General features: G+C 48.2%; 1 protein-coding gene across 2 annotated transcripts in view; it reads left to right on the top strand.

Moving 5' to 3' along the window:
• The first annotated feature begins 12,673 nt into the window (after positions 1–12,673).
• ACER1 (alkaline ceramidase 1) overlaps positions 12,674–24,443 on the top strand; it is a 28,737-nt gene continuing 16,967 nt past the window's right edge. Inside the window, exon 1 of one of the 2 annotated variants that reach the window (XM_054464738.1) lies at positions 12,674–12,830. In XM_054464738.1, the coding sequence (XP_054320713.1) occupies positions 12,738–12,830 (93 nt within the window). In that variant the 5' untranslated portion in view covers positions 12,674–12,737. The remainder of the gene's footprint in view (positions 12,831–24,443) is intronic. The other variant, XM_054464739.1, reaches the window with a different exon arrangement.

Genomic DNA, 24,443 nt, shown 5'->3' with positions numbered 1-24,443 from the left:
AATTAGCTGGATGATGCCGGGCATGATGGCTCATGCCTGTAATCCCAGGACTTTGGGAGGCCAAGGCAGGTGGATCACCTGAGGTCAGGAGTTGGAGACCAGTCTGGGCAACATGGTAAAACCCTGTCTTTACAAAAAATACAAAAATTAGCTAGGCATGGTGGTGCATACCTGTAATCCCAGCTACTCAGGAGGCTGAGGCAAGAGAATCGCTTGAACCCAAGAGGCCGAGATTGCAGTGAGCTGAGATCGTACCACTGCACTCCAGCCTGGGTGACAGAGTGAGACTCCATTTCAAAAAAAAAAAAAATAAGAAGAATCTAATACCTGATGATCTGTCACTGTCTCCCATCACCCCCAGCTGGAACAGTCTAGTTTCAGGAAAACAAGGGGAGGGCTTTCCCTGATTCTACATTATGTGAGCTGTATAATTAGGTCATTATATATTACAGTGTAACACTAATAGAAATAGTGAACAATAAATGTAACGTGCTTGAACCATCCTGAAACCATTCCACACCTCCGTGATAAAACTGTCTTGCACAAAACTGGTCCCGGGTGACAAAAAGCTTGCAGATTGCTGCATTATAGCATAAAAGTAGCCATAGACAACTTACAAACAAATAGGTGTGGCTGTGTGCCAATAAAAATTTATCCACATAACTTCATTTACAAACAACACACGGAGGCCGGGCACGGTGGCTCACGCCTGTAATCCCAACACTTTGGGTGGCAGAGGCCAGTGGATCACCTGAGGTCAGGAGTTCGAGACCAGCCTGACCAATATGGTGAAACCCCGTCTCAACTAAAATACAAAAATTAGCCAGGCGGGGTGGCGGGTGCTAAAATAAGATGGAGTGATGACGAGATGAAAGTACGGATATATTAACAGCTATGTGATTGAGCAAATAGAACAAAATGTTAATTGTAGAATCTAGGCCAGGCGTTGGCAACTACAACCAGTGTATTGTTTGGGTTTTTATTTTATTTTTATTTATTTATTTATTTAGAGACAGAGTCTTACTCTGTCGCCCAGGCTGGAGTGCAGTGGCGTGATCTCGGCTCACTGCAACCTCTGCCTCCTGGATTCAAACGATTCTCCTGCCTCAGCCTCCTGAGTAGCTGGGACTACAGGTGCGTGCCACCACGCCTGGCTAATTTTTTGTATTTTTAGTAGAGACGGGGTTTCACCGTGTTAGCCAGGATGGTCTTGATCTCCTGACCTCGTGATCTGCCCGCCTCGGCCTCCCAAAGTGCTGGGATTACAGGCGTGAGCCACCGCGCCCAGCCCACCCTTCTAATTTTTAAATTGATTGTTGGTTAGGCATGGTGGCTCAGGCCTGTAATCCCAGCACTTTGGGAGGCTGAAGTGGGTGGATCACTTGAGCCCAGGAGTTCGAGACCGGCCTGGGCAACATGGTGGAACCCCAACCCTACCCCACAAAAATACAAAAATTAGCCAGGAGTGGTGGCACACTCTTGTAGTTTCAGCTACTTGGGAGGCCAAACAGGAGGATGGCTTGAGCCCAGGAGTTGGAGGCTGCATAAGCTATGATCGTACCACTGACTCCAACCTGTTCAAAAGAGCACGACCCTATCTCAAAAATAAAATAAAAGGGCTGGGCGCGGTGGCTCACGCCTGTAATCCCAGCACTTTAGGAGGCCAAGGCGGGCAGATCACGAGGTCAGGAGATCAAGACCATCCTGGCTAACGTGGTGAAACTCCATCTCTACTAAAAATACAAAAAATTAGCCGGGTGTGGTGGCGGGCACCTGTAGTCCCAGATACTTGGAAGGCTGAGGCAGGAGAATGGCGTGAACCCGGAAGGTGGAGGTTGCAGTGAGCCGAGATCGTGCCACTGCACTCCAGCCTGGATGGCAGAATGAAACTCCATCTCAAAAAAATAAACCAATAAATAAATAAAATAAAATAAAATAAAATAAATTGATTGTTGTGAAATATATCTTCACAAGAGGATATATAACATACATATATGGTTTAAAGAAAAAAACAACAAAATAATCCAACAATTGTGCCCCCTGGTATTTACCTAGATACATTGAAAATTTATACACACACAGGCCAGGTGCGGTGGCTCACGCTTGTAATCCCAGCACTTTAGGAGGCTGAGGCAGGCAGATCACTTGAGGTCAGGAGTTCAGGACCAGCCTGTCCAACATGGTGAAACCTTGTCTCTACTAAAAATACAATAAAGTAGCCAGGTATGGTTGTGGGCGCCTGTAGTCCTAGCTACTAGGGAGGCTGAGGCAGGAGAATCCACTATTTACTTAACGAGTCTTTATTTAATAAATAAATAAATTTATTTATTTATTGAGATGGAGTTTTGCTCTTGTTGCCCAGGATGGAGTGCAATGGCATGATCTTGGCTCACTGCAACCTCTGCCTCCTAGGTTCAAGCGCTTCTCATGCCTCAGCCTCCCGAGTAGCTGGGATTAAAGGTGCCCCACCATGCTTGGCTAATATATATATATTTATATATATTTTTTTAGACGGAGTCTCGCTCTATCGCCCAGGCTGGAGTGCAGTGGCGCAATCTCGGCTCACCACAAGCTCCACCTCCTGGGTTCGCGCCATTCTCCTGCCTCAGCCTCCCATTGCCTGGCTAATATTTTGTATTTTTAGTACAGACAGGGTTTTACTATGTTGACTAGGCTGGTCTCGAACTCCTGACATCAGGTGATCCACCCGTCTTGGGCTCCTGGGATTACAGGCGTGAGCTACCATGCCCGGCCTACTTATCAAGTCTTTAACTCAGGGATGCTTGTGAATAGTTCCATGGTTTTGCTATTGCAGGCAGGGCTGCTCTGAATAATCTTGTACCGGAATCCTGGGTCCATTTGTGGGAGTTTCTCAGGGGGACATAAATCCAGGAGATGAGTTGCCGGTTGTAGGACATGTTCATTTGCACCTTCACTGAATGTGACGGAGGCAGCCTGTTGTGGTTTAAAGATTCAGGCTCCCTTCCCACAGGGTAAAGTGGATACCAGGAAGTGGCTGCTGTGCCACAGATTACATTTCCCAGCAACCCTTTCATCTAGTGGAGGTCATGTGACTAGTTCTGACCAATAGGAGGTACAGCAAAGCCATGTTGGGATTCAGAGTCACAAATTGGGAGGAAGCCCACGTTTTGTTAGTGGAAGCCACACGTTGAGATGGAGGCATCATGAGAAGGAAGGAAGGAGTCTGGATTGCTAAATTCCCACTTGCCTGAGCCTTCTGGGACAGCTTCACCCTCCATACTCTTTGCTTATGTGAGATGTAAACTTTTAGGACACTGATATTTGTGGAATTGTCTTGTTCTAACAATTGAGCTACTGTACCCAGTAATGCTCTAGGTAATGTCAAATTATTTTCCAAAGTGGTTGGCCTCTTCATATTTCCACCACTCCCCCACTTCCCATCCTCACCAGTACTCGGAATCAGCAAGTTAAAGAAAAAACTTTCGGCCGGATGCGGTGACTCACGCCTGTAATTCCAGCACTTTGGGAGGCTGAGGTGGGCGGATCACCTGAGGTTGGGAGTTCGAGACCAGCCTGACCAACATGGAGAAACCCTGTTTCTACTAAAGATGCAAAATTAGCCGGGCGCAGTGGTGGGTGCCTGTAATCCCAGCTATTCGGGAGGATGAGGCAGGAGAATCACTTGATCTCGGGAGGTGGAGGTTGCAGTGAGCCCAGATCGTGCCATTGCACTCCAGCCTAGGCAACAAGAGCGAAATTCCGTCTCAAAACAAACAAACAAACCCACAACTTTTTATCTTAAAATAGTTTGTTTTTATTTTATTTTATTTTATTTTTATTATTTTTTGAGATGGAGTCTCGCTCTGTTGCCCAGACTGAAGTGCAGTGGCACGATCTCGGCTCACTGCAAGCTCCACCTCCTGGGTTCACGCCATTCTCCTGCCTCAGCCTCCCGAGTAGCTGGGACTACAGGCACCCGCCACCACGCCCAGCTAATTTTTTGTATTTTTAGTAGAGACGGGGTTTCACCATGTTAGCCAGGATGGTCTCGATCTTCTGACCTCGTGATCCGCCCGCCTCGGCCTCCCAAAGTGCTGGGATTACAGGCGTGAGCCATCGCGCCTGGCCTGAAATAGTTTGTTTTTAAAATGAATTATTATTATTTTTTTTAGAGACACAGTCTGCCTATGTTGCCCAGGCTGGTCTCGAACTCAAACAGAGATTGCAGTGAGCCAAGATCAAGCCACTGCACTCCAGCCTGGGTGACAGAGTGAAACTCCATCTAAAAAAAAAAGAACCAAGATACTCTCTTACACAACCAGAATTCATTTATCTACTTCAGAAAATAAATACGGACACAATATTATTATCTATTTTATATTCCATGTTCAAATTTCACCAATTACCCAATAATGTCCTTTGTGACTTTGGGCATTGTCAGACTAAAATTTTCCCAGTCCGTACAGTAACCATTATTGACTTAAACATTGTCTTTCAACAAGTTCACTTTCCAAAAACATTAATGCATACATTTACTTCAAAAGGAAATTTTATATTGCTCCACTACATGGAAAGCTACTAAATAAATAGAAAGCAAGTATTAAAACCAACACTGCTGGGTGCGGTGGCTCACGCCTGTAATCCCAGCACTTTGGGAGGCCAAGGCGGGCGGATTATGAGGTCAGGAGTTCGAGACCAGCCTGGCCAACGTGGTGAAACCCCTGTCTCTACTAAAAATAAAAAAAATTAGCCGGGCATGGTGGCGGTTGCCTGTAATCCCAGCTATCTGGGAGGCTGGGGTGGGAGAATCGCTTGAACCCAGGAGTCAGAGGTTGTGGTGAGTGGAGGCCGCACCATTGTACTCCAGCCTAGGTGACAGAGCAAGACTCCATCTCAAAAAAAACAAAAACAAAAACAAAACAAAAGAAAACAAAAAAAGCCCAATGCTAAGATGGGTATACTTCCTTTTTTCTTTTTTTTCTTTTTCTTTTTTTTGTGTGACAAGGTCTTGCTCTGTGGCCCAGGTTGGAGTGCAGTGGTGCACACATAGCTCACTGCAACTTCGACCTTCTAGGCTCAAGCAATCTTCCCATCTCAGCTTCCTGAGAAGTTAAGACCACACGTGTGTACCCCCACTGGCTAATTTTTAATATTTTGTAGAAACGGGGTCCCCTGTGTTGCCTAGACTGGTTGTTGTTGTTGTTGTTGTTTTTGAGATGGAGTCTTGCTCTGTTCCTCAAGCTGGATTGCAGTGGTGAAATCTTGGCTCACTGCAACCTCCACCTCCTGGATTCAAGCGATTCTCCTGCCACAAGAATTGCTTGAACCCTGGAGGTGGAGGTTGCAGTGAGCTGAGATCGCGCCAGTGCACTCCAGCCTGGGCAACAGAGCAAGACTTTGTCTCAAAAGAAAAAAAGAAAGTCAGAGAGAGACTGGAAGAGGCTGCACTGTGGCTGTGAAGGTGGAGGACAGGACCCTGAGTTGAGGGACATGGGTAGCCTCTAGACACTGGACAGGGCAGGAAACGAGGTGTCTCCTGGAGCCTCCACCAGGAACACAGCTGTGATGACACCTTTAGCCTGTAAGACTCATTTCAGAATCCTGACCTGTAGAAAGGTAAGATGATAAGTGTGTGTTGTTCTAAGCCATTAAGTTGGTGGCATTTGTTACAATAACTGCTGAGCGCTCACACGCCTCTGTTTGTCACCCTCTCTCTAGCCCCTCCTCTCCCCCTAGCAAGGGAAGAGCTCTCCCCGGGCTCCCACCCACCTGCCTGGCTCCTCTGTCCTCCCTAGTCAGCACCATGATTGCCCAAGTTCTCCAGTCTGGGCTGGGCGTGGGCGCCAGTCACTACCTTACTGCCTGCTATTAAACCCTCGCCAAGATTCAGGATCTCAGCAGCTGGGTCCTCTTCCAGCTATGAGCAGAAAGGGGCCTCAGAGACCATCTGCTTCACCCACACACAGAGCAGAGCCTGTTTCAAAATTACTCCATGTGGAAGGAGTCAGGGTTGCTACTGGGGAGCTGGGGTGGCAGTGGTTGTGTCTGTTTGCCCTCCTGGTCCACCTGGGAAGGGGATTTGGGGGCTAGGGCTGGAGCTAAATGGTGTACGTTTGTGGAGGGCTGCTATACAGAGTCAGGTCAGGCTTTTAGTTCTGTTTTTCTCCCTCCCTCCCTTCCTTCCTTCCTTCCTTCCTTCCTTCCTTCCTTCCTTCCTTCCTTCCTTCCTTCATTCATTCTTTCTCTAGTGATGCGATCTTGGCTGACTGCAACCTCCACCTCCCAGGTTCAAGTGATTCTCGTACCTCAGCCTCCTGAGTAGCTGGGACTACAGGCACGCACCACCACACCCGGCTAATTTTATTTTTTTATTTTTAGTAGAGATGGGATCTCACCATGTTGGCCAGGCTGGCTTTGAACTCCTGACCTCAAGTGATCCACCTGCCTCGGTCTCCCAAAATGCTGGGATTACAGGTGTGAACCACCATGCCCAGCCCCAAATCCCTCTTTTAAAAACCTAAATCAGGCCAGGCACAGTGGCTCACGCCTGTAATCCCAGCACCTTAGGAGGCCGAGGCGGGCAGATCATGAGGTCAGGAGATAAAGACCATCCTGGCTAACATGGTGAAACCCCATCTCTACTAAAAATACAAAAAAAACTTAGCCGGGCGTGGTGGCGGGCGCCTGTAGTCCCATCCGGAGGCTGAGGCAGGAGAATGGCGTGAACCCGGGAGGCGGAGCTTGCAGTGAGCCGAGATGGCGCCACTGCACTGCAGCCTGGGGGACAGAGCGAGACTCCGTCTCAAAAAACAAAAAACAAAAACAAAAACAAAAAACCTAAATCATTACTTTGTAAAATTGTGGTAAAAGATACATAACAGGAAACGGATCATTTTAATCATCAAGTGCACAGTTCAGCGGCATTAAGCACATTCACATGTCTATGCAACTGTCACCACCATCCCCTCCAGAACTTTCTCATCTTCCCAAACAGAAACTCTGTCCTCAAGAAACACTCACTCCCTATCCCCCTCCCCAGCCCCTCATACCCCCTGTTCTCCTTCCTGTCTTTGTGACTCAGGACTTTGGGGACCTCCTAGGAGTGGGATCACACAGAATTTGTCCTTTTGTGTCTGGCTTATTTCACCCAGCTTGATGTCCTCAAAGTCCATCCACGTTGTTGCCTGTATCAGAATTTCCTTCCTTTTCAGGGCTGAATAATATTCCATGGTATGGATGAACCACACACATTGTGTTTATCCATTCATGTATTAATTAAAAATCTAAATCAATCCCTTCTAAAAAAAAGTTTTTTAGGCTGGGTGCGGTGGCTCACGCCTGTAATCCCAGCACTTTGGGAGGCCGAGGCAGGCGGATCACCTGAGGTCAGGAGTTCCAGACCAGCCTGGCTAACATGCTGAAACCCCATCTCTACTAAAAATATAAAAATTAGCTGGAGGCCGGGCGCAGTGGCACATGCCTGTAATCCCAGCACTTTGGGAGGCCAAGGCGCGTGGATCATGAGGTCAGGAGATCGAGACTATCCTGGCTAACACGGTGAAACCCCGTCTCTACTAAAAATACAAAAAATTAGCCCGGCATGGTGGTGGGTGTCTGTAGTCCCAGCTACTTGGGAGGCTGAGGCAGGAGAATGGCGTGAACCCAGGAGGTGAAGATTGCAGTGAGCCAAGATCGTGCCACTGCACTCCAGCCTGGGCGACACAGCGAGACTCTGTCTCAAAAAAAAAAAAAAAAAAAAATTAGCTGGACGTGGTGGTGGGTGCCTGTAATCCCAGCTATCAGGAGGCTGAAGTAGAAGAATCATTTGAACCCGGGAGGTGGAGGTTGCAGTGAGCCAAGATTGCGCCATTGCACTCTAGCCTGGATGACAGGAAGAGACTCGGTCTTTAAAAAAAAAAAGATTTTTAGGCCAGGTGCGGTGGCTCACACATGTAATCCTAGCACTTTGGGAGGCTGAGGTGGAAGGATCGCTTGAGTTCGGGAATTAGAGACCAGCCTGGGAGACATAGTGAGAACCTGTCTCTACAAAAAATAGAAAAAATTTGCCTGGCCTGTGGTCCCAGCTACTTGGGAGGCTAAGGTGTGAGGATCACTTGAGCCCAGGAGGTTGAGGCTGTGGTGGCCTGTGATTGCACCACTGCACTCAAGCCTGGTAACAGAGTGAGACCCTCTATCAAAAACATTAAAAAAGATTGGAATAATTATAAACTTGCAGGAACCTGCAATAATAATATAGAACAATCCCAGGTAATCTTCACCCAGTTTCTCCCAGTGGTACCTCTTTTATAACTATACATTTTCACAACCAGAAAGGTGATATAAATATGACCTATAGACCATATTCAGATTTCAATAGCTTTTCCCATGCGTTCATGTGTTAGACAATTTTCTTTTCATTTTCTCAGAAAAATGGGAGCAAATCTATGCAATAGTATCACATGTATAGATTTGTGCAAACACAACCGTAATTGTAGCACATATTTATTTTAGCCAGGGCACAGTAGCTCATACCTGTAATCCCAGCAACTTGGGAGGCTAAGGTGAGAAGATTGCTTGAGCCCAGGAAACTGACATTGCTGTAAGCTAGGATTGTACCACTGCCCTCCAGCCTAGGCAATGGAGCAAGACTCCATCTCTTAAAAATATATATATTTATTTTATTATTTTATTTTTATTTAATTAATTTTTTTTGAGACAGGATTTCGCTCTTTTTTTCCAGGTTGGAGTGCAGCAGTGGGATTAGAAGCATGAGCCACTGTGCTGGGCTGAAATATCATTATTTTAACAAGAAAACTTTGGGTCTGGGCATAGTGGCACAGGCCTATAATCCCAGCACTTTGGGAGGCCGAGGTGGGCGGATCATGAGGTCAGGAGATCAAGACCATCCTGGCTAACATGGTGAAACCCTGTCTCTACTACAAATACAAAAAAATTAGCCACACGTTGGTGGCGGGCGCCTGTAGTCCCAGCTACTAGGGAGGCTGACGCAGGAGAATGGCATGAACCCAGGAGGCAGAGCTTGCAGTGAGCCAAGATCGAGCCACTGCATTCCAGCCTGGGCAACAGAGCAAGACTCCATCACAAAAAAAAAAAGAAGAAAAAAAGAAAAGAAAAGAAAAGAAAAAGAAAACTTTGGCAGGGCAGAGTGGCTCGCGCCTGTAATCCCAGCTACTCAGAAGGCTCAGGCAAGAGAATCGTTTGAACCTGGGAGGTGGAGGTTGCGGTGAGCCGAGATCATGCCATTGCACTCCAGCCTAGGGGACAGAGCAAACGCCATCTCAAAAAAAAAAAAAAAAAAAGGAAACTTTGTAACCCTACTGTGAATGGAAAGTAGATATGGCTTACCATGAATACAAACTTATCAAAAAATAATTACAATGTAAACAAATCATGTTACTAAATTCTAACTGAATATTGTTGCCTAATGAAGGGCTTTTCTTTTCTTTTTTGTCAAAGTCATTAAGTGTTAAGAGACATAAAACATATTAGCACTGACTGAGCCTCTCTCCTCCAAGTACTGGAAATTGAAAAAGTTGATTACTTTCAGACAGTACAGTGATTTTTTTTTTTTTTTTTTTGAGAGGGAGTCTCGCTCTGTCACCCAGGCTGGAGTGCAGTGGTATAATCTTGGCTCACTGCAACCTCCGCTTTCTGAGTTTAAGCAATTCTCCTGCCTCAGCCTCCTGAGTAGCTGAGATTACAGGAGCGTGCTGCTACACCAGGCTAATTTTTGTATTTTCAGTAGAGACGGGGTTTCACCATGTTGGACAGGCTAGTCTTGAACTCCTGACCTTAAGTGCTCCACCTGCCTCAGCCTCCCAGAGTGCTGGGATTACAAGGATGAGCCACCATGCCCAGCCATTCAGTGATTTGGAATGCAGGGCAACATAGCACCACAATTTATCTTTCTTTCTTTTTCTTTTTTTTTTGAGTCGGGGTCTCCCTCTGTCGCCCGGGCTGAAGTGCAGTGGCGTGATCTCGGCTTACTACAACCTCCGCCTCCCAGGTTCAAGCGATTTTCCTGCTTCAGCCTCCCAAGTAGCTGGGACTACAGGCGCCCACCATCACGCCTGGCTAATTTTTTATATTTTTAGTAGAGACGGGGTTTCACCATGTTAACCAGGATGGTTTTGATCTCCTGACCTCGTGATCTGCCCGCCTTGGCTTCCTAAAGTGCTGGGATTGCAGGCATGAGCCACCGTGCCCAGCCCACAATTTATCTTTTTATGGAAACATCGCGTCAGCTCACTAACTCTTCACAACAGGCCTGAGAGGGCAGTACTGTTATTATTTTCACCACCTTACAGGTGAGGAAACTGAGGCATCAGAGAGGTGGTGTGCCTTGCCTGTCTCTATCACTTCCTAACTGTGTGACCTATGGTAAGTTCCTTAACTTCTCTGGGCTTTAGTTTCCTTGCTAGTGATTACTAGCCGGAGATAGGATCGCATGAGCTCAGGAGATCAAGACTGCAGTGAACTATGATTGCGCCACTGCACTCCAGCCTGGGCAACAGAGCAAGAACCTGTCTCAAAAGAGAAAAAGAGGCCGGGCACAGTGGCTCACACCTGTAATCCCAGCACTTTGGGAAGCCGAGACAGGTGGATCACTAGAAGTCAGGAGTTCGAGACTAGCCTGGCCAACATGGTGAAACCCCGTCTCTACTAAAAATACAAAAATTAGCCGGGCATGCTGGCGGGTGCCTGTAAATCCAGCTACTTGGGAGGCTGAGGCAGGGGAATCGCTTGAACCCGGGAGGCAGAGTTTGCAGTGAGCTGAGATTATGCCATTGCGCTCCGGCCTGGGCGACAAGCAACAAGAGTGAAACTCTGTCTCAAAAAAAAAAAAAAGAAAGAAAAGGGATAACAATAGTTTCTGGCGCTTAGGATTTTTTTTTTTTTTTTTTTTTTGAGACAGAATCTTGCTCTGTTGCCCAGGCTGGAGTGCAGTGACGCCATCTCGGCTCGCTGCAAGCTCCGTCTCTTGGGTTCATGCCATTCTCCTGCCTCAGCCTCCCGTGTAGCTGGGACTATGGGCACCCACCACCACGCCCAGCTAGTTCTTTTGTATTTTTAGTAGAGATGGGGTTTCACTGTGTTAGCCAGGATGGTCTCGATCTCCTGACCTCGTGATCTGCCCGCCTCGGCCTCCCAAAGTGCTGGGATTACAGGCGTGAGCCACTGCGCCTGGGGTAGGGTTGTTAAGAACATTAAATGAAGGCCGGGTGCAGTGGCTCACGCCTGTAATCCCAGCACTTTGGGAAGTCGAGACGGGCGGATCACAAGGTCAGGAGTTTGAGGCCAGTCTGGTCAATATGGTGAAACCCCGCCTCTACTAAAAATACAAAAATTAGCTGGGCATGGTGGCAGGTGCCTGTAGTCCCAGTTACTCAGGAGGCTGAGTCAGGAGAATTGCTTGAACTTGGGAGGTGGATGTTGCAGCGAGCCAAGATCACGCCACTGCACTCCAGCCTGGGAGACAGAGTGAGGCTCCATCTCAAAAAAAAAAAAAAGAACATTAAATGAGATAATACTGAACATCAAGCACTTAAAAAAAGAAAAATAATATAATATATAATATTAATTATTATATTACACTATTATATTAATAATATTAAAAATATACTAAAATAATATTTAAAATATATAACAATATTATTTTTAACATAATAATTTTATATTTTAATATAATATTGCTATTATATAATAATTATATAATATTATTATTGTTATGCACACTTGCTAACCGCTTGCTAAGGCCAGGCTCTTTTATTATTATAATAATAATTATTATTATTCCCACAAAGTTGACTTAAAGTTCAAGATCAGCTTCAGTAAGAAAACCCTGTAATCCCAGCACTATGGGAGGCCGAGGCGGGTGGATCACCTGAGGTCAGGAGTTCAAGACCAGCCTGGCCAACATAATGAAACCCCATCTTGGCTGGGTGCAGTGACTCACGCCTGTAATCCCAGCACTTTGGGAGGCCGAGGCCGGCGGATCACGAGGTCAGGAGATCAAGACCATCCTGGCTAACACGGTGAAACCCCATCTCTACTAAAAATACAAAAAAAAAAAATTAGCCGGGCGTGGTGGCGGGCGCCTGTAGTCCCAGCTACTCGGGAGGCTGAGGCAGGAAAATGGTGTGAACCCGGGAGGCAGAGCTTACAGTGAGCCGAGATGGCGCCACTGCACTCCAGACTGGGTGACAGAGCGAGACTCCGTCTCAAGAAAAAAAAAAATTAGCTAGGCATGGTGGCAGCGTGTGCCTGTGGTCGTGGCCACGTTGGAGGCTGAGGCAGGAGTACTGCTTGAGCCCGGGAGTTTGAGGCTGCAGTGAGCTATGATGATGCCACTGTACTCCAGCCTGAGCAACAGAGCAAGACCGTGACTCTAATAAATAAATAAATACATAAAAGATAAAAAAAGTTCCCTCCACTGCCCCCACCCCAATTCCTATTCCTGGGTAATCTGGATGGGAGGCCTCTTCCCTGCCTACTTCTGCCCCCTGCCCTACCTGGACAGTGCTAACCCCACGGCTTATGCTCAGGGCTGCTGTCACTGCACAGCCAGGCTGCCCTGGTGCAACTGGGGAGCGGCCCAGCAGGTTTTTCCTCTCAGTCTGCCTGCCGCGGGGCACCGGGCTGTCCTCTCCCCGCCTCATCAGGGCCCGGCCTTCCCAAGCTCGCCTTCTCCTCTCTGCCGGGCGCAGCCGGCTGGTGGTGGCCACTGAGACAAGATGCCTAGCATCTTCGCCTATCAGAGCTCCGAGGTGGACTGGTGTGAGAGCAACTTCCAGTACTCAGAGCTGGTGGCCGAGTTCTACAACACGGTGAGTGTGCGGGTGTGTGAAGGAGTCTCGCCAAATGCCGGTTCGAATCCCGGTTCCTACCCATACATCCTTACTGGGGAATCTTGCTGGAGTGGTTCACCTGTCTCAGCCCTAGTTTTCTCATCTATTAGCCAAAGAGTGCCAGCTTTCATTCATTTACTTGTCTTTACTTGATGCCAGGCTCTGTGGCAGGTTTTGGAGACACGTCGGTGGCCAGGAAAAGAACCGGTCTCTGCCTTCCCTAAGCTAACGCTGATGTGACTGCAGGCATTTGCAACCGGGAGCTATGGTGCCTTCTCGGAGGGCACAGAGGCAGCTGTGGTAGGGGGAGGCAGAGGGTGCCCCTGAGCCAGAGGGGGTGGGCCAGTCAGGAAAGGCTTCCTGGAAGAGGTGATTGTGTCTGTCTTGTTCGCAGCTGTACCCTCTGACCAACTCGTCCCGGTGTGCCTGGGACTATCCTGGTTTCAGTATTTAAAAAGTTTCACCTCTTGGCTGGGCGTGGTGGCTCACATCTGTAATCCTAGCACTTTGGAAGGCCAAGGTGGGTGGACTGCCTGAGCTCAGGAGTTCGAGATCACCCTGGGCAACGTGGTGAAAGCCCATCTCTACTAAAACAAAAAATTATCTGGGTACGGTGTCAGGCATCTGTAGTCCAAGCTACTCAGGAGGCTAAGGCACGAGAATCGCTTGAACCCAGGAGGCGGAGGTTGCAGTGAGCTGAGATTGTGCCACTGCACTCCAGCCTGGGTGAAAAAGCGAGACTCTGCCTCAAAAAAAGAAAAAAAAGTCCCACCTCCTGGGAAACTCCTGAGTTCTGGACATTCTGGGATGGTCTTCTTTTTCCCTGTTAAAACACCACATGGGAAGTGCTAAAAAGTCATGGATGGACCTAGCACCATGGCTCATGCCTGTAACCCCAGCAATTTGGAAGGCAGAGGCAGGAGCATCGCTTGAGCCCAGGAGTTCCAGACCAGCCTGGGCAACATAGCAAGACCCTGTCTTTACAAAAAGTTTTTAAAAATTAGCTGGGTGTGGTGGTGCGTGCTTGTAGTTCCAACTACTTGGGAGGCTGAGGTGGGGGGATTTCTTGAACCCAAGAAGTGGAGGATGCAGTGAGCTGAGGTCATACCACTGCACTCCAGCCTGGGTGACAGAGGGAGACCCTGTCTCCAAAAAAAAAAAAAGGCCGGGCGCGGAGGCTCACACCTGTAATCACAGCACTTTGGGAAGCCGAGGCGAGCGGATCACCTGAGGTCAGGAGTTCGAGACCAGCCTGGCCAACATGGTGAAACCCCATCTCTACTAAAAATACAAAAATTAGCTAGGTGTGGTGGCAGGCACCTGTAATCCCAGCTACTTGGGAGGCTGAGGCAGGAGAATGGCTTGAACCCAGGAGGCGGAGGTTTCAGTGAGCCGAGATCGCACCATTGCACTCCAGCCTGAGGGACAAGAGCGAGACTTCGTCTCAAAAAAAAAAAAAAAACGAATGCACAAATGATCACAGCATCAAATGATCACGGCATTTAGCCAAAGCTTAAAGCCAAAGATCAGTGCAGCTATGCCATGCCCATACTGGGTGCTGGGAACACAGAGGTGTTTGCCTGGAGCCCTGGAGATGATGGGATCCAGGCATAGCGCTTAGATCTTTTTTTTTGTTTGTTTTGAAACGGAGTCTCACTCTGTCACCCAGGCCGGAATGTAATGGCGCGATCTCGGCTCACTGCAACCTCTGCCTCCCACGTTCAAATCATTCTGCTGCCTCAGCTTCCCGAGTAGTTGGGATAACAGGTGCCCACCACCACGCCCGGCTAATTTTTGTATTTTTAGTAGAGACAGGGTTTCACCATGTTGGCCAGGCTGGTCTTGAACTCCCGACCTCAGGTGATCCGCCCACCTCAGCCTCCCAAAGTGCTGGGATTACAGATGTGAGCCACGGCGCCCAGCCTCGTAGTGCTTAGTTCTATGCCCTGCACATAGCCCTTGCTCGGTGAGCAGAAGAGTGCTTGCTGGCTGGGTGCTATGGCTCACACCTGTAATCCCAGCACTTTGAGAGGCCAAGGGGGGTGGATCATGAGGTCAAGAGATCAAGACCATCCTGGCCAACATGGTGAAACGCCGTCTCTGCTAAAAATACAAAAAATTAGCCGGCATGATGCTGGGCGCCTGTAGTCCCAGCTACTCAGGAGGCTAAGGCAGGAGAATCACTTGAACCCGGGAGGCAGAGGTTGCAGTTAGCCAAGATTGCATCACTGCACTCCAGCCTGGTGATAGAGCGAGACCTCATCTCAAAAAAAAAAAAAAAAAAAAAAAGTGCTTGCTGTGTACCAGGCATGGCCCTAAACATTTTACATGAAATACCTCCTTTAATCTGCACAGTGACATTGGGAGTTAGATGCAATCTATATGATATAGACTTCATCCCATTTTCCAAGTGATGAAACAGGTGTTCAAGGAGTTTGAAGGCTGTGCCCAGGGTCACCCTGGTTATTAGAGCCAGAATTTAAACTTGGTGAGTCCAGGAGACTTTTCTGGGAGGAGGGTCAGAGGCTCAGATTCAGGATGCTCAGGTTGCTCTGACCCTGTTACCTTTGACCCCGGGGCTTCCCATACCTGGGAAGTGGGATTATGAGACTCCAGGATCCTCATGGTCTCACTGATTCTTGCTCTTCCTTAGCCAGAGATATGGTTTCTGGTCCTCAGTAGTCCCATCTCTAGCATGGGAGGGAGCTGAATGATTGGTCCTCAGAGGCTGAGCCGATGGGTAAGGGCTCTAGAGCTCTTCTCTCTGGAATTCCCAGCAGCCACTGTGGTCCAGTGTTCTGTTTTCATCCTGCACACAGATGAGAGCCCCTGCAGAAGGCACTGAGAGGCTGGGTGTGGTGGCTCTCACTTTTAATCCTAGTACTTTGGAAGGTCGAGACAGAAGGATCACTTGAGGCCAGAAGTTCAAGACCAGCCTGAGCAACATAGCAAGACCCAGTCCCTACACAAAATTTAAAAACTAGCTGTGGGCTGGGCACCACTGGCTTATACCTGTAATCCCAGCACTTTGGGAGGCCAAGGCGGGTAAATCATTTGAGGTCAGGAATTTGAGACCAGCCTGGACAACATGGTGAAACCCCATCTCTACTAAAAATACAAAAATTAGCTGGGCATGGTGGCTCATGCCTATAATCCCTGCTACTGGGGAGGCTGAGGCATGAGAATCACTTGAATCTGGGAGGTGGAGGTTGCAGTGAGCTGAGATCACACCATTGCACTCCAGCCTGGGTGACAGAGCAAGACTCCATCTCAAAAAATTAAAAATTAGCTGGGCGCGGTGGCTCATGCCTGTAATCCCAGCACTTTGGGAGGCTGAGGCAGGCGGATCATGAGGTCAAGAGATCCAGACCATCCTGGCTAACACGGTGAAACCCCGTCTCTACTAAAAATACAAAAAATTAGCTGGGCGTGGTGGTGGGCGCCTGTGGTCCCAGCTACTCGGGAGGCTGAGGCAGGAGAATTGTGTGAACCCAGGAGGTGGAACTTGCAGTGAGCCGAGATTGTGCCACTGCACTCCAACCTGGGCGACAGAGCAAGACTCCATCTCAAAAAAAATAAAAAATAAAAATTAAAAAATTAAAAAATTAAAAATAAAATAAAAATAAAAATAAAAACTAGCTGGTAGGCTGAGGCAGGAGGATTGCTTGAGTCCAGGAGTTTGAAGCTGCAGTAACCTGTTACTGCACCACCGTATCCCAGCCTGGGCAACAGAGTAATATCCTGTCTCTAAAAAATAAAAAGCACCTAGAAAGGGCTGATTCAGGTGTGTCCTGAGCCTGAGTATAGCTGTGTGTTCTTATCTCAGGCAAAATTGTCCTCCACTGGATTCTCCTGCAGTCTGTCCCCAAATAAAATAAATTGAGCCACCTGTAGCTACCGGGTAAGGCTGCAGTTGTCAAACTCCTCTGATCACAACACCTATTAGGAAAGAAATTTTACATCATCATCACCCTGTACCTGCCTTTCCAGATGTATATCATACAGAAACAAAAGTTGCACAAAACGAGACTTACCCTTCCCTGGTACAAACACACCTGAATCTATTCTATTCTATTCTATTCTATTCTATTCTATTCTATTCTATTCTATTCTATTCTATTCTATTCTTCTATTCTATTCTATTCTATTCTATTCTATTCTATTCTATTCTATTCTATTCTATCAAAAAGCCTCTCTCCAAACAGGTGAGGGGATGAGGAAGAGAATCAGAGTTATGTGAGAAAGGGCTTCCCCAAGACCTTCTCCTCCAAAACACTTCTGAGTATCCCAAACCCATAGCTAATAAATCATACAGTTCAAAAGGGTGGAGTGGGTGGCAAATTTTTTCTTTTCGTGTTTATTTTATTTTATTTTATTTTTATTTTACCTTTTTTAGAGACAGAGTCTCACTCTATTGCCCAGCCTGGAATGCAGTGGTGCCATCGTAGCTCACTGCAGCCTTGACCTCCTGGGCTTAAGTGATCCTCCTGCCTCAGCCTTCAAAGTAGCTGGGACCACAGGTACATGCCACCAAACACAGCTAATTTTTAAATTTTTATACAGATGGGTGCTGGGCACAGTGGCTCACACATGTAATCCCAGCACTTTGGAAAGCCGAGGTGGGCCAATCACTTGAGCTCAGGAGTTCAAGACCAGCCTGGACAACATGATGAAACCCCATCTCTATCAAAATTACAAAAAAAAAAAAAATTAGCTAGGCGTGGTGGCATGCATCCATAGTTCCAGCTACTTGGAAGACTGAGGCAGGAGAATTGCTTGAACCTGGGAGGTGGAGGTCGCAGTGAGTGGAGATGGTGCCACTGCACTCCAACCTGTGCGAAAGAGTGAGACCCTGCCTAAAAAAAAAAATTGTTTTGTATAGAGATGGGGTCTTTCAATGCTGCCCAGGCTGGGCTCAAGTAATCCTTGTGCCTTCACTTCCCAAAGTGATAGGATTACAGACATAAGCCATGGCACCCAGTGCCAACCTTTTCTGTACAGGGCTAGCTAGTAAATATTTTTGACTTTTTTTTTTTTTTTTGAGATGGAGTCTCACTCTGTTGCCCAGGCTGGAGTGCAGTGGCTCAATCTTGATCTTGGCTCACCGCAACCTCCGCCTCCCTGGTTCAAGCAATTTTCCTGTCTCAGCCTCCCGAGTAGCTGGGACTACAGGCACCTGCCACCACGCCCAGCTAATTTTTGTATTTTTAGTAGAGATGGGGTTTCACCTTATTGCTCAGGCTGGTCTTGAACTCCTGACCTCAGGTGATCCACCCTCCTTGGCCTCCCAAAGTACTGGGATTACAGCCATGAGCCACCACGCCCGGCCAATATTTTTGGCTTTCTGGGCCATCCAGACTCTGTCTCAACTACACAACTATGCCACTGTAGCTGAAAACCAGCCATAGATAATAGATAAATAAATGAGTGTGGCTGTATGCCAATAATTTTTTTTTTTTTTTTTTGAGATGGAGTCTCGCTCTGTCACCCAGGCTGGAGTGCAGTGGTGCGATCTTGGCTCACCACAACCTCTGCCTCCCAGGGTCAAGCGACTCTCCTGTTTCAACCCCCTGAGTAGCTGGGACTACAGATGAGGGCCACCACGCCCGGCTATTTTTTGTATTTTTAGTAGAGACGGGGCTTCACCATGTTGGCCAGGCTGGTCTCGAACTCCTGACCTCGTGATCCACCCACCTCGGCCTCCCAAAGTGCTGGGATTACAGGCATGAACCACCGCGCCTGGCCAATTTTTTTTTGATTGACACTGAAATGTGCATTTCATATAATTTTCACATGTCACAAAATAATCTTTTAATTTTTCAATCATTTGAACATGTAAACATGATTCTTAGCTTGTGGGACACATGATACAAGGCAGTGGGCTGAACTTCGCCCACAGGCCAAAGAGTGTTTATTTATTTTATTTTATTTTATTTTTATTTTATTATTTTTTATTTATTTATTTTGAGACGGAGTCTTGCTCTGTCGCCCAGGCTGGAGTGCGGTGGCGTGATCTCGGCTCACTGCAAGCTCTGCCTCCCGGGTTCACGCCATTCTCCTGCCTCAGCCTCCTGAGTAGCTGGGACTACAGACGTCTGCCACCACGCCTGGCTAATGTTTTGTATTTTTAGTAGAGACGGGGTTTCACCGTGTTAGCCAGGATGGTCTCGATCTCCTGACCTCGTGATCCGCCGGCCTCGGCCTCCCAAAGTGCTGGGATTATAGGTGTGCCCCACCATCCCCAGCTAATTTTTGTATTTTTTGCAGAGACAGGGTTTCACCAGGTCATCCAGGTTGCTCTCAAACTCCTGACCTCAGGCGATCTGCCTGCCTCAATCTCTCAAAGTGCTGGCATTATAGGCATGAGCCACTGCACCCGGCCTGCTTTCTTGCTGCTCTGTTTGCGAGCATGCAGAGCCCAGCAGCTCATGGTCAGGGTTACAGAAGCAGGAAACACCCAAGAACTCACCCCAGGTGTTTGGAGACTTCATAGAAAAGGACATGTAGGAATTGGGTTTTGAAAGATGAATAGGAGTTTGCCAAGTGGGGAAGGATAGCAGGAGAGCGGGGAAAGATGTGCTCAGTTCTGGAAGTCAAAGAGGAGCTGGTCAGATTGAGAAAGCAGAAAGTATGTTCCTGTAGCTACAATGTGGGGAGAGATGAAGACGTAACGGTTTGCATGCTTGGTTAGAATGCTGGAAATGTATCCTGTGTTCACTGATGGACTCATTCATTTATTCAACCAAAATGCTATAAACCCACCGCTGCTGGGTGATCCTGGGATTCCAGGGAGGAGGCTCGGTGTCCCCAGGTTGTAAGAGACCCAGAACTAGAAACAGATTTCCTCAGCCCCATGGTTAGCTTGAGGCGGAGAGAGGAAGGGGGCTCCAGAAGCGGGGTGTCAGAGGAATGGGGCATAAGGTCTCTGCTTGCTGAATGGGGAAAGAACATCAACAATGCTCTCGGGGCAAGTGTGGTGGCTCACACCTGTAACCCCAGCACTTTAGGAGGCCGAGGCAGGAGGATCACTTGAGCTCAGGAGTTTCAGACCAGCCTGGGCAATATAGCGAGGCCCCGTCACTACAAAAAATAAAAAAAAAAATAGGCCGGGCACGGTGGCTCACGCCTGTAATCCCAACACCTTGGGAGGCTGAGGCGGGCGGATCACGAGATCAGGAGATCGAGACCATCCTGGCTAACACAGTGAAACCACGTCTTTACTAAAAATACAAAAATTAGCCAGGTGTGATGGCGGGAGCCTGTAGTCCCAGCTACTCGGGAGGCTGAGGCAGGAGAATGGCGTGAACCCAGGAGGTGGAGCTTGCAGTGAGCCGAGATTGCGCCACTGCACTCCAGCCTGGGCTACAGAGCGAGACTCCATCTCAAAAAAAAAAAAAAATATATATATATATATATATGTAGCTGAGCATGGTAGTGCACACTTGTGCTCCCAGCTACTCCGGAGGCTGAGGCAGAAGAATCGCTTGAGCCCAGGAGTTCAAGGCTGCAGTGAGCTATGATCACACCACTGCACTCCAGCCTGAGGGACAAAACCAGACCCTGCCTCAAAATAAAACAAAAACAAAAACAACAACGAAAAACAACAATACCATGGAAACCAAGTCTAAAAAGAATGAGTAGATGTCCTCTAAGCCTTTGAATTTTGTTTGTTTTAGTGACAGGGTCTTGCTCTGTTGCCCTGCCTGGAGTACAGCGGTGTGATCATAGCTCACTGCAGCCTTGAACTCCTGGGCTCCAGCGATCCTCCTGTCTCAGCCCCCAGAGTAGCTGGGATTACAGGCACGAGTCACCACGCCCAGCTCAAGGCTTTGGGGGCAAAGGGAATAGCATATGTAAAGGTCTTTGTTGTTGTTCTTGTTGTTTTGAGGTGGAGACTGGCTTTGTCACCCAGGCTGTAGTGCAGTGGCACGATCTTGGCTCACTGCAACCTCTGCCTCCCAGGTTCAAGCGATTCTCCTGCCTCAGCCTCCCGAGTAGCTGGGATTACAGCACCTGCCACCACGGCTGGCTAATTTTTTGTATTTTTAATAGAGACAGGGTTGCACCGTGTTGGTCAGTCTGGTCTCGAACTCCTGACCTCGATTGATCCACCCACCTCAGTCTCTCAAAGTGCTGGGATTACAGGCATGAGCCACTGCACCGGGCCAAGGTCTTGAGGTGGAAGAGCACAGCCTGGCAGGAAATAGTGAGCAGCTTGAAGTGGAGCCCAGGGGGAGTCTCCCCAGTCGATGGGGGAGAGACTGAAGGGTGAGAGAAAGGACTAGAAAGGTTTTCAGGGGCCAAATTGGGAATGTCAGGCTGAGGACTGTGTGCTCTGTCCTGAGAGCCCTGGGGAGCCTTGGGGTGGCTTTTGAACAGAGGAGAGTCATGATGTGGGGTCAGCTGGGGCAACTGGTGGCATTTGGTGGATGGGCAGAGAGAGCCAGGAAGGGTCATCCAAGAGGAACAGAGGTCAGCAGTGTGGGAGGGGCGGCTCGAGTAGGGAAGGGGAAGAGGTCCAGGTGTGGGCTCCCTCAGTTTGCTCCTGCTTGCATTGGCCTGGTGGCCTCCAGGTGCAGCCTTCTTCTGGGTTGATGACAACTTAGGAGAGTTTCCTTCCTTCCTTCCTTTCTTTCTCTCTCTCTCTTTCCTTCCTTTCTTCCTTCCTTCCTCCCTCCTTTCCTTTCTTTCTTTCTCTCTCTTTCCTTCTTTCTCTTTCTTTCTTCTCTCTTCTCTCTCTCTCTTTCTCTTTCTTTCTTTATTTTCTTTTTTTTGAGATGGAGTTTCACTCTTGTTGCCCAGGCTGAAGTGCAATGGTTCAATCTCTGCCTCCCGGGTTCAAGAGATTCTCCTGCCTCAGCCTCCCAAGTAGCTGGAGTTACAGGCATGCACCACCACACCTGGCTAATTTTGTATTTTTTTTTTTAGTAGAGACGGGGTTTCTCCATGTTGGTAAGATTGGTCTTGAACTCCTGACCTCAGGTGATCCGCCTGCCTCGGCCTCCCAAAGTGCTGGGATTACAGGCGTGAGTCACCTCGCCTGGCAGAGTTTCAAATGGTGCAGGTGGAAGTTTCAAGGTCCCCCAGATCCTGGAGGCAGTGAGTTATGATCACATCACTGCACTCCAGCCTGGGCAACAGAGCAAGACCCTGTCTCTAAAAAAAATTAAAAAGAGGCCAAGTGCAGTGGCTCATGCCTGTAATTCCAGCACTGTGGGAGGCCAAGGCAGGCAGATCACTTGAGGTCAGGAGTTCCAGACCAGCCTGGCCAACATGGTGAAACCCTATCTCTACAAAAAATACAAAAATAGCCAGGAGTGGTGGCACACACCTATAATCCCAGCTACTTAGGAGGCTGAGGCAGGAGAATCGCTTGTAGCTGGGAGGTGGAGATTGCAGTGAGCTGAGATCACACCACTGCACTCCAGCCTGGGTGACACAGCAAGACTTGGTCTCAAAAAATAAAAATAAAAAGAGAGAAATGAGGAGATCAGAGTCAGAAGGGGGTGGGGGGAGGTAGTCTGCAGTGCCACCATCTCCAACATTCTCCTCACCTCCTCTCCTGAGTCTCCTTGAGGCTGGCCTCTGCAGTGGGGTTCCAGTCCCAGCTCTCCCCTGAATGCTGTGTGACCCAGGAGGAGACCTGCCCCTCTCTGAGCTACATGCAGTGGCAGGTCTCATGAGCTCTAAATTACAAATATGGATGTGAGATCCACTCATGCCTCCCTGTTCTGCTGTCCTTCTTATCAATATCCACAGCAAAAGCGGTTAATTACTGGGCACCTCTGGTGTGCCAGGCCCTACCAAAAGCAAGATGGGAGGGCAGGAAAATGCTTCTCTGTATTAGTCCATTTTCAGTCTGCTCATAAAGAGTTACCTTTATGTCTGGGCAATTTGCAATAGAAGAAAAAGAGACTGGGCAATTTGCAAAAGAAAGAGGTTTAATGGACTTATAGTTCCACGTGGCTGGGGAGGCCTCACAATCATGGTGGAAGGCAAGGAGGAGCAAGTCACATCTTACGTGGATGGCAGCAGGCAAAGAGAGAGAGCTTGTGCAGGGAAACTCCCATTTTTTTGTTTTGTTTTTTGTTTGTTTGTTTTGAGACAGAGTTTTGCTCTTGTTGCCCAGGCTGGAGTGCAATGGCATGATCTCCGCTCACTGCAGCCTCCACCTCCCAGGTTCAAGCGATTCTCCTCCCTCAGCCTCCCGAGTAGCTGGGCTTACAGGCATGCACCACCACACCTGGCTAATTTTTTGTATTTTAAGTCGAGATGGGGTTTGTCCATGTTGGTCAGGCTGTTCTTGAACTCCCGACCTCAGGTGATCCACCCACCTTGGCCTCCCAAAGTGCTGAGATTACAGGCATGAGCCACCATGCCTGGCTGAAATTCCTGTTTTTAAAACCATGAGATCTCATGAGACTCATTCGCTATCAGGAGAACAGAGCAGGACAGACCCACCCCCATAATTCAATCACCTCCCTCTGGGTTCCTTCCACAACATGTGGGAATTGTGGGAGTTACAATTTAAGATGACATTTGGGTGGGGGCACAGCCAAATCATATCATTCTCCAAAGAAGAATCTTTTGCTTTCTTGTTGCTCTGTTTGCAAGGAGCTGAGTCTGGGGTTGAGGTTGCAGAGCCCAGACACTCATGGTTGTGGCTACAGGAGAAGAAAACACCCGAGGAGTCAGCCCAGGTGTTGGGAGGCTTCATGGAAAAGGGCACCCAGGGTTGGGTTTTGAAAGATGAATAGGAGTTTGCCAAGTGGGGTAGGAGTTTGGGGAAAGAGAGCAGAAGAGAAGAAAAAGATGTGCTCGAGTCCTCGAAGTCAAACAGGAGCTGCTACATATTTCTGCTACGTATTTTGTCTTTCATTTACATCCTTAGATCAAAAGCATCCTTTTAAATAGCTGCATAGTATTTCACTAGAATGTATTCAGCCCCATGCACCTGGGTGACAGTGTTACAGTTTCTATTTTATTTATTCATTTTTTATTGCAATTACAAATGACTTAGGGATGAATTTTTATATAAATCTTGTTGACCCAGGGAAGACAGATGCCGTAAGTTGGATAATTACATGCATGAAACCAGTGATCTGGCCCATGATACTCCCAGGCAAGATAGGTTCCTCTGGACCTCCTTTCTCCTTTGAAGAAAACAGGTGTTGGTGATCCCTTCCCTGCAAGCATCCTGGGGCTGATGGAGGGGTTTGAGTTGTTGGGACAACAATTTCTTCTTTATTCAACAAGAATTGCGGGAGCACCAGGCTCTGTTCTAGGCTCTGAGGACACAGCAGTAATCCAAGCATCAAAACTCCCTGCCAGCTGGGTGCAGTGGCTCATGCCTGTCATCCCAGCACTTCGGGAGGCCATGGCGGGTGGATGACCTGAGGTCAGGAGTTCGAGATCAGCCCAGCCAACATGGTGAAACCCCATCTCTACTAAAAATAATTTAAGGCCGGGTGCGGTGGCTCATGCCTGTAATCCTAGCACTTTGGGAGGCCGAGGCGGGTGGATCACGAGGTCAGGAGATTGAGACCATCCTGGCTAACACGGTGAAACCCCGTCTCTACTAAAAATACAAAA

This window comes from Pongo pygmaeus, chromosome 20 (genome assembly GCF_028885625.2).
Source record: "Pongo pygmaeus isolate AG05252 chromosome 20, NHGRI_mPonPyg2-v2.0_pri, whole genome shotgun sequence".
Lineage (NCBI taxonomy): Eukaryota > Metazoa > Chordata > Mammalia > Primates > Hominidae > Pongo > Pongo pygmaeus.
Note: the sequence above shows the minus strand (reverse complement) of the source record. Positions and strands in the feature narration are given on the sequence as shown.